Raw genomic sequence first — 16081 nt, forward strand, 5'->3', positions numbered from 1 at the left:
ATACACACACACTCACTCACCTTTGTATATTAGATGAAGAGTGCAGTATTGAGTACAATTTTTCCTTGCAGTACCATGCTTCACCACATGGAGTGCACTTTCATTCAGGCATAGACAATAGTCTGCAGCTCTATCATACTGTCTAATTTATAAAATTGTTGCATTTTTGGATTATAGGGTTAATGATCACATTTGCTTCTGTAAATTTTAAGTTTTTGTAAATATATGAAATATCTCTGATCGTCACACTAAGAATTATCTTTATGTTTCAGAACGGTGACTCTGTGGTTACAGAAGATTGTGGGACGTCCTGCTCCTGCCGGTCAGGAGTGCTGTCCTGTGCTTCATCTACCTGCGCAGCATCCTTCTGCCAGCCGAGAGAGGGCGTGCGCAGCTGTCAGCAGCTCGGATCCCAATGTACACTAAAAGCCGATGGCAAATTCATTACTTTTGATGGCATCTCTGGACAGTTCCCAATGGATGGATCATACGTGATGTCATCGTCTTGCAGCAAAGACGAAAAAGACCATTTCATGGTGGTGGCTGAAGTTAAAAAGTGCAGCAGTTCCAAAAAGGGAAGAGCTCTGCAAATCTTTACATCCCAAGGTCTCATATCTGTGACCGTGGAGCAGGACATCTGGGTGAGATTCGTCTTCTGAATGTTGAGAGTCTACATTTTTTTGGGCAAATTTTCCTTTAATTAAGACTTGTATCTGAACAGCTTTCATGATATAGTTAAAGGGGCATCAAAAGATTTGCCTATAAAATTCTTTGCTGGTGGTAATGTTGAATGCTCCCACACAGTTTTCTCTCTCCTCCTTGTTCATTGCACAGCCCCATGCATATTATATGTTCTGTGCATGCGCCGAATCGATAATTTCTGGTTTTGACAGAATCCAGTGTAATCATAGGAACTGGAGGAATATCGGAGTGTGGCACCACGGTGGCACAGTTCATCCACACATTTCTCTCTCTTCTCATTGTTCCCTGCACAGCCCCATGCATAGTATATGTTCTGCACATGCGCCGAATAGATAATTTCTGGTTTTGACAGAATCCAGTGTAATCACATGAACTGTAGCTGTCATATGACAGAGTGCTGGACAGGAGGAATATCGAAGAGTGGCACCACAGTGGCACAGTTCTTCCACACAGTTCTTCCTCTTTTCCTTGTTCTCTGCACAGCCCTATGCATATTTTATGTTCTGCGCATGCGCCGGATGGATAATTTCTGATATTGGTAGAATCCTGTCCAATCACATGAACTGTAGTGGTCATATAACAGAGCGATGGGCAGGAGAAATATCAGAGAGTGGCACCACGGTGGCACAGTTCATCCACACAGTTCTCTCTCTCCTCCTTGTTCCCTGCACAGCCCCATGCAAAATATATGTTCTGCACATGCGCCGAACAGATAATTTCTGATTTTGACAGAATCCTGTCATATCACATGAACTGTAGTCGTCATATAACAGAGTGATGGGCTGGAAGAATATCGGAGAGTGGCACCATGGTGGCACAGTTCTATCTCTTCTCCTTGTTCCCTGCACAGCCCCGTGAATAGTATATGTTCTGCGCATGCGCCAGATGGATAATTTCTGATTTTGACAGAATCCTGTCCAATCACATGAACTGTAGTTACCCTATAACAGAGCAATGGGCAGGAGGAATATCAGAGAGAGGCACCACGGTGGCACAAACCACAGTTCCTCCTCTCAGCCCAGAAGTTTATGAATCCTACAGGGGACAAAAACTTTTTTTTAAGTGCAAATTTTGAAAAAATTGTTACATCTACTCTAAAAATTGGATGTTGGGTGGCGTAAGGGAATTTAATTTTTTTGGAAAATGTTTCTTGATTTTCTCCATTTTTTTCTTGTAGTTGAATGGTTGGGAGCTTCAAGCCCCAAGAGATCTTGGAAATGGTACTATGAAGATCCAGAAATCCCAGACTGGAACATCCGTAGAGCTGCTCAACCAGATAATTGTGATAATTAACAAGACTGGTGAAATACAAATCACTCCAAAGGAGCAGATGTCCGGCAAGTTGTGTGGACCTTGTGGAAACTTCAACAGAAAGGCCGACGATGATCTCCTTCTAAAGACCGGTGAAGTGTCAGCGGACATCTCCTTTACAGTCAACTCCTGGATCGCGAGACACTTGAGCCCATGGTGAGATTGTCAGCAATTTTTAATTAAGACTTAAAGGTGTTGTCTCAAGTTCCTTTCTTCAGGAGTACACAGCTCCTCAGCCTTCTGGCTTCCTGCCTGAAGGGGGCAGTGCAGTCCTGAAGATTGACAGTTCAGGCCTGCGGCATTGCTGAGCTCTGCAACATAAGAAGACACTAGTATCTCAATGGGAGGTACATAGGTATAATGCTGGACCACGGGGGACCTGGGCTTACCCTTTAGTGGGTAGTGAGGAGGACGCCAGGTACCACTCCCAGTGGAGTGACCAGGACTGTGGCAGCTGACCCTCAGGACAGGAGACAGACTCAGGTGCAGGTGGGATAATTAAGGCACACTGAACAGGTGGGTATGGACAGGAATGGGGGCTTGGGGGGGGGGGGGGGGGGGGGGGGGGGGGGGGGGGGGGGGGGGGGGGGGGGGGGGGGGGGGGGGGGGGGGGGACAGGAATGGGGGCTTTGGCAGGGACAGATAGGCATGGGAAGGCAGGTACTGGGGGCAGACACAGGGTTAATGGGACCTGACAAGTAGAGATGAGCGAACCTTAGGCTCGAGGTTCGGGTTCGGAAACTGAGCTCCAAAAAGCACTATTTCCAGGAAATGCCTCTCAGGCTATGGCTGAGAGACACTGTATTTAAGGCAACCTCCCAATAGGGGAGGTGCCTGTGCAACATATTCAGTTAGTCAGTAAACAAGTCTGCTAGTTGTCAGTAGAGAAGAGTGAACCTTAGGCTCGAGGTTCGGGTTCGGAAACAGAGCTCCAAAAAGCCAAGGTTTTGGTTCGAGGTTTCAGTGAGTGTTGAGTATGAACCACTCAAACGAACAGCGCTGTGCTTGTGCATGAGTCGTGCACAGCCCTGTGCGAGCAGTGTGTAGTGTTTGATCGGCTCACATTTGTGGTAAAATCAGTGTGATCAGATGTAGGGTACACACACAAACCCCCGAAAGAAAAAATAAACCCTGACTTGAAAGTGTTTTGCTTATGGGCCATTAACAAAAAACTTCCGAGGCAGGGTGGGCATGGTTTATTTTCTTGGGGGGGTTGTGTATATGCTACATCTGATCACGCTGAATTTACCCCAAATGTGAGCCAATCAAACACTGCATGCGGCTCGCACAGGACTGTACATCACTCATACCCAAGCACAGCGCTGCTTATTTGAGTGGTTCGTACTCGTCACTCGCTCGAATCTCGAACAAGAACCTTGTTTTTTGGAGCTTTGTTTCCAAACCTGAACCTCGAGCCTAAGCTTCACTCATCTCTACTGACAACTAGCAGACTTGTTTACTGACTAACTAAATATGTTGCACAGGCACCTCCCCTAATGGGAGGATGCCTTAAATGCACAGTGCCTCTCAGCCGTAGCCTGAGAGGCATTTCCTGGAAATAGTGCTCCGGCTCTTTAAGAGGAGGGCCAGTGTGCACGCACACGACTTATGTGCACTCTCGGGAACCATGTGCAGTATGTACAGGGCTTGGGAGGGGAAGGGGCGGCAGCAGCACACAAGGATGGCTGGGGGAGTAAGGGGAGGATGTGACCCAGCCGGGGTGGTGAGTAAGTCACTGGCGCTACAATAGGGATCCTCGTACAGATTTTGTATTTTAATGTCACTTTATATTACACCTTAAGATGGTAATGGTATATTTAATAATAGGAGAATGCATGCATTTATCGTTTAAGTTCACAATTTACTGCTCTACGACTATTCAAAAAAGTATTTTTTTTTTTGTTTTTAGTTCGCCGTGATGAGTTCCATACAAGTTTCTTCCAAAGGCAAAATGAACCTGATCTCTCTTCATAAGACTCCACCACAAGAATTATTTTATCCTATTCCAAAAATGCTGATTCAGCGGTTCTGCTCAAGAGTGAATGTCCCATAGTCAACAGATGAAATCCAGCCGTACAATATATCGCCAAATTGGAGGATTTGGGCACAAAAGAAAGCAAAGGATGAATCGGTCCCATTGTCTGTAAGACGCTGCTAAGACTTCACTGTATAGATTTGTTTACATTCACATCTGTATTTTATATTAAAAGGCGACAAACGTTGAATCCTTGAATATTTTGTCGAATTTTTAAATTTTGGATACAAATACTCAGATATTCTCATCAGTATATAACTATAAAAAAAATGTGTCTATAGATAAAGTTACAACTGATAACAACTGTTCAAAACATGAAAAATATCTGAGAATTTTTGTTATGCACCAATAAATATTTTCAAAAAATAAATTTGTACAATTTGTGCATCTTCGATTGAATTTTGTCTGGAAATTTTATTTGCATCAAATCTAAATGTCACGATCCCTCTGAGCAGAGCATCTTTCAGACTAGACCTGGTAGTGACAATTTTCCTCTGTGCAGAGCATCTTGCCTGTGGAGATGCTCTGCTGCACCTTCCTGAATTACTGAGCTGGCAGCCTGTTTAACTCAGCAGGATTCCATGATGGTGCTGATTGCTCAGCTATTCCACCTTCCTGGTAATTGCTCAGGTTTCTTTACTGAGCATGCTCGTCCAGAACGTCACCAGTTGTATTCTCTGGTTCTGCAGTTGTGATATTGGCTTGTGTCTATGCTAGTGTTTTTATCTTTGTTTCCTGACCCCGGATTGTTATTTGATTCCTCTCTGCACTCTCCCTGTTCCTGTCGTGACCTCCTGCCTTTTGACCTCGGACCGTTACCTGACCACGTCTCTGTTTTCTCCCTGAACCTATTACGTGCGCTCCTGATATTCTGAGCCTCGGATTGTGACCTGACCAGGCCTCTGTTTACTCCATGTTATCCTACGTGTTCTCCTGTTACCAGAACCCAAATTTCCTAACTACTCTTCTGTCTATACTATTCGTAAGTAGGGACTGCATCACACTAAAGTTCTCCAACGCCTCTTAATGTCTTGAAAAGTCATGCACAATATCAAAATGCTTCCCAGGAAAATCTCTTCAAAAGTGGCCATTGTAACAAAAAGTAAAGCGACTTTCTTTATTACTTCTTTTTATATATATATATATATATATATATATATATATATATATATATTGAATTAGGCTAAAAAAACAATTATGTAAAATATTGGTGTCACAACAACTCTGTGGGATAGCAGGGAATTGTGGCTCCTAAGTTGTCTCTCAAGTTAAAGGCCCCTATGCCATCCCTAACCACAGGGATGCTCTTGACGATGGCGAGGTCTGAGTCTCTTCAAACTCTGTTACACAGTGAACGCACGCACAAAGGTGAAGACAATAAGAGATTAAGAAGGAAAGAACAAGAGCAGGAAAGAAGCAACAAGACAACAGGGGTAAACTCCACAACAAAACCAAGCAAAAAGAAGAACTATCTTCAGAAAGTCTGGAACACCACACCTCGACAAACTATAGCTGGCATGGGTGGAAGGATTCAACCAGTATAAATAGGAGGGGAACAGATGTGATAGGCCTCCTCACAACATGTGATAAAAGGAGCACGCAGACTGGCAGAGATTAACTCCTGCTAGCCTGGTTATGAATCAGCATAAAGCAGGTTGACACCCAAATCTGCTTGTGTTGATCCAAGACACCCAGAGACCATTGGTCGGAGTGTCAGAAACTGCAATCTAAACAGCACCCAATGCCACCATGATAGTTTGCTTGTTAGGCTCCTGTGATCATATGTGGTGGGGAAGTTTATCACATCTGCTCCCCTCCTATTTATGCTGGATGAAATCTTCTACCCCTGCCAGCTATAGGAAATCCTGTGTTGGTCTATGAGCTTTGGTGGCCGAGACTTTTCTAGTGAAAGTTTTGCTTTTGTTTGGATTGGTTATGGAGTTAACCCCTGTTGTTTGTTCTTTCCTTCCTGCTCTTGTTTTCATCCTAATCTCTTGTCTTATGCCTGTATATGTGCGTGCGGAGTAACAGAGCTTGGTTTCCCCGGTCAGTCTTTTTCTGCGGTTTTCAATACACTCCTGTCCCATCCCTCCCTGGCAGGAGTGGAAGAGGGAATAAGATGAGGACTGGTCTGGAGTAGGGACAGGAAGGAGACTCAGGCATTCCCACCATTAGGGGTATTTCTGAGGATAGTGAAAGTATAGGGCCCCTAGATTGAGAGTCAGCTTCGGAGTCCTGGTTCCCTGCTATCCCTTAGTATTAAAGACATACGGTATCCAGTAAAGAGTGATAAGAATATTTGTAAGACATGGGGCCATTAAAGGCTTTGCTCTCTCTGCAGACGAAGACCTGATGGCCCAAAATTGTACCGTAAGAAAAAAAAAATGAAATTGTTCTCGATTTGCTATATAATTGGGGACATAATTGGATTTGTATTGACAAATATCTCATTTGTGCTCCGATGGTTCATTGTTTATATTACGGCCGGTCAGAATAATCCCTGTTTATTTTGGAAGAATGAATCGTTTATCACCACCGACACTGCCATGTTGAAGGTCTAAGGTGGATGGGCAAAAACAATTAAAAAGTTAATTTACTTGCTGGATGAACGAGGTAGCCCCAAGGCTGCAATTATTTCTCACACAGTTTGTGCGTAAAGAGCCTCTTTCCATGCAGGGGAGGTCCAATGACAAATTAGCGGTCTGGAAATCTTTCACTTTTGTTCTAGAATTTTTTTTTGGTAGCTTCTGAATCTATTGACTTTGGTACCGTATATGAATATCTAATGAAACCTTTGCAGGTTTTGACTAAAGAGATGATTTCTTTGCTTTTTCTGGTGGAAGATGACATGGGTACTGCTGCAGCCAATCAGTGACTTCTGACTGGTTGCAGCGGTGACATGACATCACCCGCCAGAAGAGTAAGCCAAAAGACCAACGTGGGACATGGGCTGCAATACTGGGAAATGAAAGGGATTGGGAAGGTATTTTCACTTTTTTGATCCTTTAATGCTCCAGACCAGCTGTAACAAGACCTAGAAATTGGGGAGTCACTCAAGATTCCTCCGTTCGGTCGAGAACCCGTCAATCTCTGATGAAACCGCACCTCACAGCCCCACCCTGACATCTCTAATATGTCAAAGCCATGCAATACGACCTTGTAACTTTCGCCAACATGCGACATTCCACGCCCCACTGACATCTCATGTCTCTGCGGGTACAGGGAGGCACGGGGAGGGAGACAGAGTAGACTGCGCAAACTCCGCCATGGCACCCATTTTTCTCACAACCCCAACCAGCTGCCAGAAGAGCTGCCTATATATACTCAGGAACTCTTCTTTATTCTTGATTGGATTTTGTCACCTTGCCATTTGGCTCCAAGTTTTTGGTGTTGGATTCTTGCTGCAGGGCAGAGGGGTGTAAATGAACAGTGACAGCTGATTGACATGTATAAATGTCATATTCCTCATCATTTTTCTCACAGTAGAACAGGATTCTGCTGGTCCAGTACAGTAGTCTGCCCCCAGTTCCTCATTAGATATAGGCCTGGTTCGTTAACAGGACTATTTCAGGCCAGAAACCAGCCCAGGTAGTGTGTAATGTTAAACCGAGTGCACGCACATGGAATTTGGGAATCGATGTAAAAGAACAACCCAGGATTACATTATACTGTATATTTAATCGCCTTAAGGGCACTCTAGATAATACACTATATACAAGAGGAGGTTTACAGATATTATGTCAGAAGTACAGTTACAGATAAGTTATGGTTGTAAACAGATACACACATGGATCCACTACCTTGTTCCTTTACAACTAGGCCTGGTGCTGGTTCGCCACAAGGGGATGCTGTGGAGCCACTGGTTTCCTTGGCACTTTCCCCACATGTGACTCGACGCAACCTCCAAGATAAAAGACACAGACAAAATGTCTGCTCCCATTTTTAAGAACCTATGTACCTCCCATGTACCTTCCCACCTTGTGACTGAAGACAGGACTGGACAAGGGATGCATCTTTAGCTGCCAGAAAGTTATGAATTCTCAGTTTTCCGCAAATCTCCGTCTCTGAGTGTCCCATTCGGGCGATACGACCATCATCTTTCTAGTTATGATTTGATCTATCCAAAGTTATGAAACATGATAGGTCTGTAGGCTTCCTTCAGAAAGTTATTCATTTTGAACTAATTCGCATGGCACACTATTAATAGAAAATATGTCTGACGTGCATCTCGCCTTCATGAAGCTGGAAGTATAACTGCAAAATATGTGGGAGTGAAGTGCTCCCTAATATTGTAGCTCTTGAACAGGAGCCTCAAAGTCTGAGATTCTTGTTTGAAGCTGCTTGTAAAACTTGGGTGCCTGGATGTGCTCAGGAACTCTTCCTTAGTCTTGATTGGATTTTGTCACCTTGCCATTTGGCTCCCAGTTCTTGGTGTTTGATTCTTGTTGTAGGGCAGGGGGGTGTGTAATGAACAGTAACAGCTGATTGACATGTATGAATGTCATATTCCTCATCATTTTCCTCACAATTTTCAGTGGTTTAGGTAACCAAAATCAGCAAACATAGTAGCTCCAAAAACAGTTCTCCTCTGGGGGATCTTGTGGAGTTGAGTGTTTTGGAGCCACCCATGGGTCTTCTAGTGACCCAGTCAACAGCCTTGTTATGGTCCATTTTAGATTATGGGCTGTGTTGTTGCTGGGTCTCTAATGGAGAACAATGATCCTTTTATAACAAAAAACTAAACAGAAATCCCAACATTACACAACATAGAATGCAATAAATTGTAGACGTGAGAAGAGAGCCTGATCTTCCCAGGCTGGAGCAGCCTGAAATGCCTCACTTCAAGCTCTGCTGAAAGCCAGGTCATGGAACAATTAACAATGGACTCCGCTAACGAGCTGCCCTTCTGAGACGGATGAATCTGTCTACAAAGCACATTATTTACAGGTGATACAAAGAGAAAGGTAAATGGCATCAGAACATTCCTGATGCTAGAAAGTTACAAACGACCTTCTATTGGCTGCAACTGTGTATAAACCCTCCTTATATAAATAGTGTCGGGAGGAAAAGGGGAGACAACGGCCCCAATGCTGGTATGTATCTATTTATTTATTTATCTATTTTTGTAAAAGTAGATAAAGAATCTGCTCATTATTTCAACTTTACATCCTCACACAGGTTCCTTTATTGCTCCAGATTAGATGCTATCTGCAGAATGACGTCCAGCATGTCGCTCCTGGTTTTTGCACTTTGTATGACAGGTGCGTGATGGACTTATTGTGTGGTGTATCATAGGGAATGTGGAGATTCTTGTTTCTTTCCTTCCTTTCTTATTTTCTCCCATCTTTAATATCTCTCTTACTTTGTAATCTTTCTTTTTCACTGTCTCCCTTCTTTCCTTCCTTTCTTCTTTCCTTTCTTTCTTTCTTTATTTATTTCCTTCTTTCTTTCTCTGTCTCCCTTCTTTTTTCTTTATTTTCTGTCTCCTTCTTTCCTTCCTTTTTTTATTTTTCTGTTTCTTTCTTGCTTTTTCCAATGCATAATTCCTTCCTTCCCTTCTTTCTTTCTTTCTGTTTTTTCTTTCTTTCTTTCTCCATCCCATAATTCCTTCCTTTTTTTCTTTTTCTTTTTTTTCTTTGTTTCTTTGTTTCTTTCTTTCTTTCTATTTCTTTTTCTTTCTTTCCTTCCTTCTCTTTTTCTTTCTTTCCTTTCTGTTTTCTTTTTTTCTCCATCCCATAATTCCTTCCTTTCTTTCTCTTTCTTTCTTTCTCTTTCTTTCTTTCTTTCTTTCTTTTTTCTCTGTCTTCCTTCTTTCCTTCTTTTTCTTTCTTTCTTTTTTCTCTCTGTCTTCCTTCTTTACTTTTCTTTTTTTCTTTCTTTCTTTCTTTCTTCCTTCTTTCCTTCTCTTTTTCTTTTTCTTTCTCTCTTTCTTTCTTTCTTTCTCTCTGTCTTCCTTCTTTCCTTCTCTTTTTCTTTCTTTCTTTTTTTTCTCTTTCTTTCTTTCTTTCTTTCTTTCTTTCTCTCTGTCTCCCTGTATCCCTATTTCCCTTCCTTCATTCTTTCCTCCCTTTTTCTCTTTCTTTCATTTTTTCTTTCTTTCTTTCTGTATTTCTCTTTCTTTCTTTCTTACTTTCTTTCTTTTTGTCTCCCTTCTTTTCTTTCTTTCTTTTTCATTCTTTCTCTCTGTCTTCCTTCTTTCCTTCTTTTTCTTTCTTTCTTTTCTCTCTCTGTCTTCATTCTTTACTTTTCTTTTTCTTTCTTTTTATCTTTCTTTCTTTCTTTCTCCCTTCTATCCTTCTCTTTTTCTTTCTTTCTTTTTATCTTTCTTTCTCTCTTTCTTTCTTTCTCTCTGTCTTCCTTCTTTCCTTCTCTTTTTCTTTCTTTTTTCTCTTTCTTTCTTTCTTTCTCTCTGTCTCCCTGTATCCCTATCTCCCTTCCTTCCTTCTTTCCTTCCTTTTTCTCTTTCTTTCATTTTTTCTTACTTTCTTTTTGTCTCCCTTCTTTTCTTTCTTTCTCTTTCTTTCTTTCTGTCTCCCTTCTTTTCTTTCTTTTCTTTCTTTCTTTCTTTCTTTCTTTCTTTCTTTCTTTCTTTCTTTCTTTCTTTCTTTCTTTCTTTCTTTCTCTCTCTTTCTTTTTGTCTTCCTTTTTCCTTCATTCCAGCTTCACTTACCTTTCTCATCTTCTACTTTTATAGTTCCTGAAAGAACTTTACACCTTTCGCTACTGATCATTTTCCCCAGATTCTTCTCTGGACTCTCCTTCCTTCTGGGCAAAGTGTCTTGTTGGCGCTCTCCGTGAACCCATCTTCACCAGCTCCTAACCTTCTATTACATTGCTTTACCTTTTACCATATTCTGACTCCTTTCATCTTACCCTACTTCAGACAACTTTTATTTTGGAGCCATCATGGCAATCAGTAGATCACCACTTGTCTGGCTTCTGTCACCAGAAAGACATCTCTACACTGGGGGGAAATGTAATTATAGAAGACAACCAGTCAGAAGAATAGCTAACTATGCAACACATGGATGGCTTGAGTGGTTTGCAAAGTGGTTCTCTGATCTGGCTGATTAAGAAGCTACAGGGAATGGGTGATGGTACGATAGGTGAGGACAGAGCTGGTTGCGCAGTGGTGTACTGGACTGAGGGCTATTGTAGTTTGTAGGCTTGTTGGAAGAGGTGGGTCTTAAGGTTCCTCTTGAAGCTTTCCACGGTAGGGGAGAGTCTGATATGCTGAGGTAGAGCATTCCAGAGTATGGGGGAGGCACGGGAGAGATCTTGTACGCGATTGTGGGAAGAGGAGATAAGAGAGGAGTAGAGAAGGAGATCTTGTGAGGATCTGAGGTTGCGTGCAGGTAGGTCCCGGGGGACTAGGTCACAGATGTAAGGAGGAGACAGGTTGTGGATGGCTTTGTATGTCATGGTTAATATTTTGAACTGGAGTCGTTGGGCGATGGGAAGCCAGTGAAGGGATTCGCAGAGTGGCGAGGCTGGGGAATAGCGGGGGGAGAGGTGAATTAAGCGGGCCGCAGAGTTTAGGATAGATTGGAGGGGTGCAAGAGTGTTGGAAGGGAGGCCAGAGAGCAGGAGGTTGCAGTAGTCGAGGCGGGAGATGATGAGGGCATGCACTAATGTTTTTGCTGATTCTTGGTTAAGGAAGGCACATAGTCCTATTATGCCCTTTGTTGATCTGCCCTGGTCAGAACCTTCTACTTTGACCTCCAATGGGCACCATGGGGCTATTTGCATCTCACTTTTAGCAATAACACTTGACTTTGAACTCCAAAAATAATATAAAAACTTACTTCATATTTTGAAACCATTTTGTAGGATCGATCCTCTCCGTCCATGTTGGACAAGATTTCATAACGGCTTTCCTTCAGAACTCAAACTTCTCCATGCTCGATGCTGAGTTCCAGCTGACTATAACGGCACTCAGTGACTTCACGTTGGTGACGGTTTCATTGAATGATAGAAACCTAAGTTGGTCTCTACATCTTAACGAGAAGGATTCCCGTACGATATATCTACCAGTGGACGTTGAAATGATTGGCACGGGAGTCTTTAAAGCTTCCATCTTAATAAGCTCTAACTATGATGTCTCTGTATTGGCTCGGAGTTCAAAGACTCACTCTATGGCCCGTTGCTTGGTGCTTCCGATTGACCATTTGGACACTCTATACTATGTTGTAACTCCAAATGAGGAAAATGCTGAAACTGTGAAAGAGTTTGCCGTGATAAATTATGACTTGCCGTCCAAAATCCAAATCTACCCAAAAGGCTGGGTTATAATTAATGGCTTGAATTATACTTCTACTAAACCATTCATGGTGGAACTTAATCCTTATCAGATCTTCCAGTTACAAAGTTCTCAAGGACTGTCAGGGACCAGAGTGCTGTCAAACAACATTATCGCTCTACTTAGTGGAGGCACCTGCTCTTGGAAGAGTGACCATTGTGGCCACATCTATGAACAGCTTCTTCCAGTATCTGGTTGGGGAAAAGAATATTTTGTGAGCCCATTCCCCTTTCAATACCGTGCTGATATTGTGTATGTGATGGCTTCCCAGACCACAAAAGTCAACTACATCTCAAGATTTACAAATGGCAGCCTTGAAATCCGTGAAGGACAACTTTCCAAATTTCTAATCCGCTATAACTCACCATTGACAATTTCTGCCAACGTTTCCATCCAAGTCATGTTTTACTCTCCTGGTGGATTGGCTATGAAAATTCGCTTTGACCCATTCTTCATTTGTGCTCCGGATATTTCCAAATTTTGTACCAAATATCAAGTTTATGGCCCTCAAGGATTTATTAACGCAGTGATATTCACAGCCAAGACATCGAGCATCGCTGGCATTAAATTCGATAAGATAAGTTTGCAGGGTCTAAAGTGGGAGAGGATTCCCGGCACAGAATATTCTTGGGCTCATTATCGCTATCGAAGCCAGTCCAAATCTCAAATTATAAGTCATCCAACATCTATGTTCTCGGTGCAAAGTGCTGGCATTTCCCAGAGCAGCAGTTATGGATTGTCGGGAGTTTGTTTTAAGGGTAAGTTCCAAAATTATTCTTGGCTCATTTTCTTGTTTTATGCAGTTGTCTTGATGCTTTCTAGGGTCTGCGGAGCCCCCTCGGAAACACATGGGAGCCACGTACTTCAAATTTTTTAAAGTGAGGTGAAGGGTTTTCATACTGTCCAAATAGTAGCTAAAAGTGCCATGTAATGTCCAAATATTTCATCCGAATTCCACCTGACACTGCCAAATAGCATCAACATACTAGTGCAATAAAGAAGACACCCCCAGTGCTATTAACTGCTATCCAGTTCCTAAAAGAGGTCACCATTATGGTGTTTAGTCTATGGTGGGTGTCACAGTTCTGTTGTGCGGAGTATTTTGCATTTAGAATGCTTTTGTCATGGCTTCGCTGTGCAGAGCATTTTGCATTTGAAAATGCTCTGCTATGTGTCTTATGCACTTGCTGACAGGTTATCTTTCAGGACTAGGTTCTACACTTGTTTTGGGAGGTGCCTTCACAGATATGCCTCATTCCTGGTGATTGCGCTGTTTCTTTACTGGGCTTGCTCTGTCTGAACTTCGCCAGTCATCCTCCCTGTTTGTTCAGTGTGCTCTTGGCTTCTGTTTAGTGTAAGTGTTCTGATCTTCGCTTTTGACCTTGGACCTCTTCCTGACTACATCTTTTTCTGCTCCCTGATCTTATACGTTACCTCCTGGCTTCTGACCTCAGACCTCTTCCTGACCATGTCTCTGCCTGCTTCCTGAACCTTATACGATAACTCCCGGCTTCTGACCTCGGACCTCTTCCTGACCATGTCTCTGTCTGCTCCCTGAACCTTATACTTTACCTCCTGCCTTATGATCCCGGCTTGTCTGACTACTCTTCTATTCATACTGCTTGTAGTCTCTAGCATCACAGTGGGGTTAGAGCCTGTAATATAATACAGCTGTAAAAAATATTAACCAAACTAGACAAATTTGCTCAATTCACGGGGGAAATTTGCTTTGTATCGAATAAATGGAACACAAATTAAATGTGACAAAAAGGGGTTGAAAAAAATAACATTTTACTCAACTCTTTTACAACCTTTCCTGCCACCGCCAGTTCTCTTATTGGCTCTCCCAGTGTCGGACTGGCTACCGAAGGAACTGCAGTAATACCAGTCCTGGCCCTGGACTGAGTTGCGGGTTTGCAGGACTGAACTGTGAGCGCCGACTGATTCACCGGCTATCACAGTTCAGTCCATGACAGCCGTGGACAGGCCAGGCTGCACTCCGCAGCTCAGGTGAGAGCTCTGGAGTTCATTGCAGGTAACCGCAGCCAGGACTGGTATTACTGGGGGTTTCTGGTAATACCAGTCCTGGCTGTGGTAACCTGCATTCAGCTGCAAACAGGCCGGGTTGCACTCTGGAGCTCAGCTGAGAGCTCCGGAGTTCAGTGCAGGTAACCACGGCCAGGACTGGTATTACTGCAGTTCCTCTGGTAGCCAGTCCAATGCTAGGCTCTTCTGTCTTATATGTTCTCTTTTCTATCGTCATTCTGGACCTCCGGCCAAGTTGTCCATTCACGAGGCCCCATGGTGACATGTGGGGCTTGATGCACATCGTTGTCACACCCAGTGTAATGACATAGGGTCAAGTGAATGGAAGACCCAACCCAAAGGAAAGAGAAGACAGAAGAGAAAGAAGCCAAACATTGGCAGAGGTGGCTTGGTTCTGTATGAGAAGGGATAGGGAAAGTTAAGTATAAGGAAAATACAAAAGATCTCAACCAAGTACTGCTCTCCTCCGAGACTCAAGAGCTCGATAGAAAGTCTAGCGATTGTAAACAAGATACTAGTTGGCCAGTTATCTCTCCCGACTTCCTCATACATATGAGTGATCTTCTCACCCAATGTCCATGTGTTTTCAAAGGGGAGATGGGAAAAGTCACTGCCGGATGCCTATGCTGGTGGTTTATCTCTCTTATAAACTGGATCAGAAGATAAAATTACAATTGCTTGATCATTTTCTCCTATGACATCATCTGTACCGGGAGAGTAGAGTGGTCCCAGTCATAGCTATCAGATGGTTGACCAGAAATAATCAGTTTTGGTGACAGGGACTTTAGAAGTCATTCTTCAGTTTGGGAGTAGAGCGGCATTCGGTTGAGCTCGCTGCTGATCTGTTTAGCGACCTATGGGTATCTCATCACTTGAGTCTCCAATGAACGCAACCTCCATCAAGTTTCCATCATAAAATCTTACATTTTTTATGATCTATTATTTGTTTTTCAACTCAGGCATGGATTCTTGTATGAATAAAGTGTGTAGGAAAAAGGAGTCTTGTGAAATGGTCAATGGGAAGCCGGCATGTATACCTGATAGTGAGGCCATCTGTGAAGTTTGGGGAGGCCCTCATTATCGAACCTTCGATGGCTTTACCTATGACTTTACAGGAACGTGCACTTACATTGTTGCAAAGACTTGTATGGACCTGAGACCTGGCGGTGATTCTACATTACCAGAATTTAGCATTGAGGCGAAACAATTTAACAATGGATCTTGCCAAAGCTCTTCCATCGCTCTGGTATCTGTGCGGATCTATGAATACAATATCACAATGGTACAGTCGGAGGTTGGCTTTGTCAGGGTAAGTTGCTCCATAGCTTTGGTATGTTACTGTAGGATGTTTCATTTTGGCCATGAAAGCTGAGATTTCGTTGTTCTTAATCCATCAGGTGAACAATGTGAGATGGTCGCTCCCTATATTTTTGGATGACGGGAGGATCCACATCACCACATCCGGTTTTCACGCAATGTTGGAGACCAGCTTTTTCCGAATTCGATATGATTGGAACGTTTTCCTTTTCATTAAGATCCCGAGCAGCTTTCATGAGAACATCTGTGGATTGTGTGGGAACTATAATGGCATCAAAAATGATGACTTGGAGACCATTGAGGGTGCTCATATTTCTGATATGGTGGGGTTCGGCAAGAGCTGGAAAGTGAAGGAAGAGTATTCAACCTGT

At 43.0% G+C, this 16081-nt stretch overlaps 1 protein-coding gene across 1 annotated transcript; it reads left to right on the forward strand.

The window, feature by feature from the left end:
- The first annotated feature begins 275 nt into the window (after window positions 1-275).
- Window positions 276-4418, forward strand: LOC142283630 (von Willebrand factor-like). Its single transcript, XM_075333134.1, has 3 exons — window positions 276-641; window positions 1880-2169; window positions 3923-4418. Exons 1-3 carry the CDS (start codon window positions 477-479, stop codon window positions 3930-3932), a joined length of 465 nt encoding a protein of 154 aa, XP_075189249.1. The 5' UTR covers window positions 276-476; the 3' UTR covers window positions 3933-4418.
- Window positions 4419-16081: the final 11663 nt, after the last annotated feature.

Source organism: Anomaloglossus baeobatrachus, unplaced genomic scaffold (assembly GCF_048569485.1).
Source record: "Anomaloglossus baeobatrachus isolate aAnoBae1 unplaced genomic scaffold, aAnoBae1.hap1 Scaffold_5432, whole genome shotgun sequence".
NCBI classification, from domain to species: Eukaryota; Metazoa; Chordata; class Amphibia; order Anura; family Aromobatidae; genus Anomaloglossus; species Anomaloglossus baeobatrachus.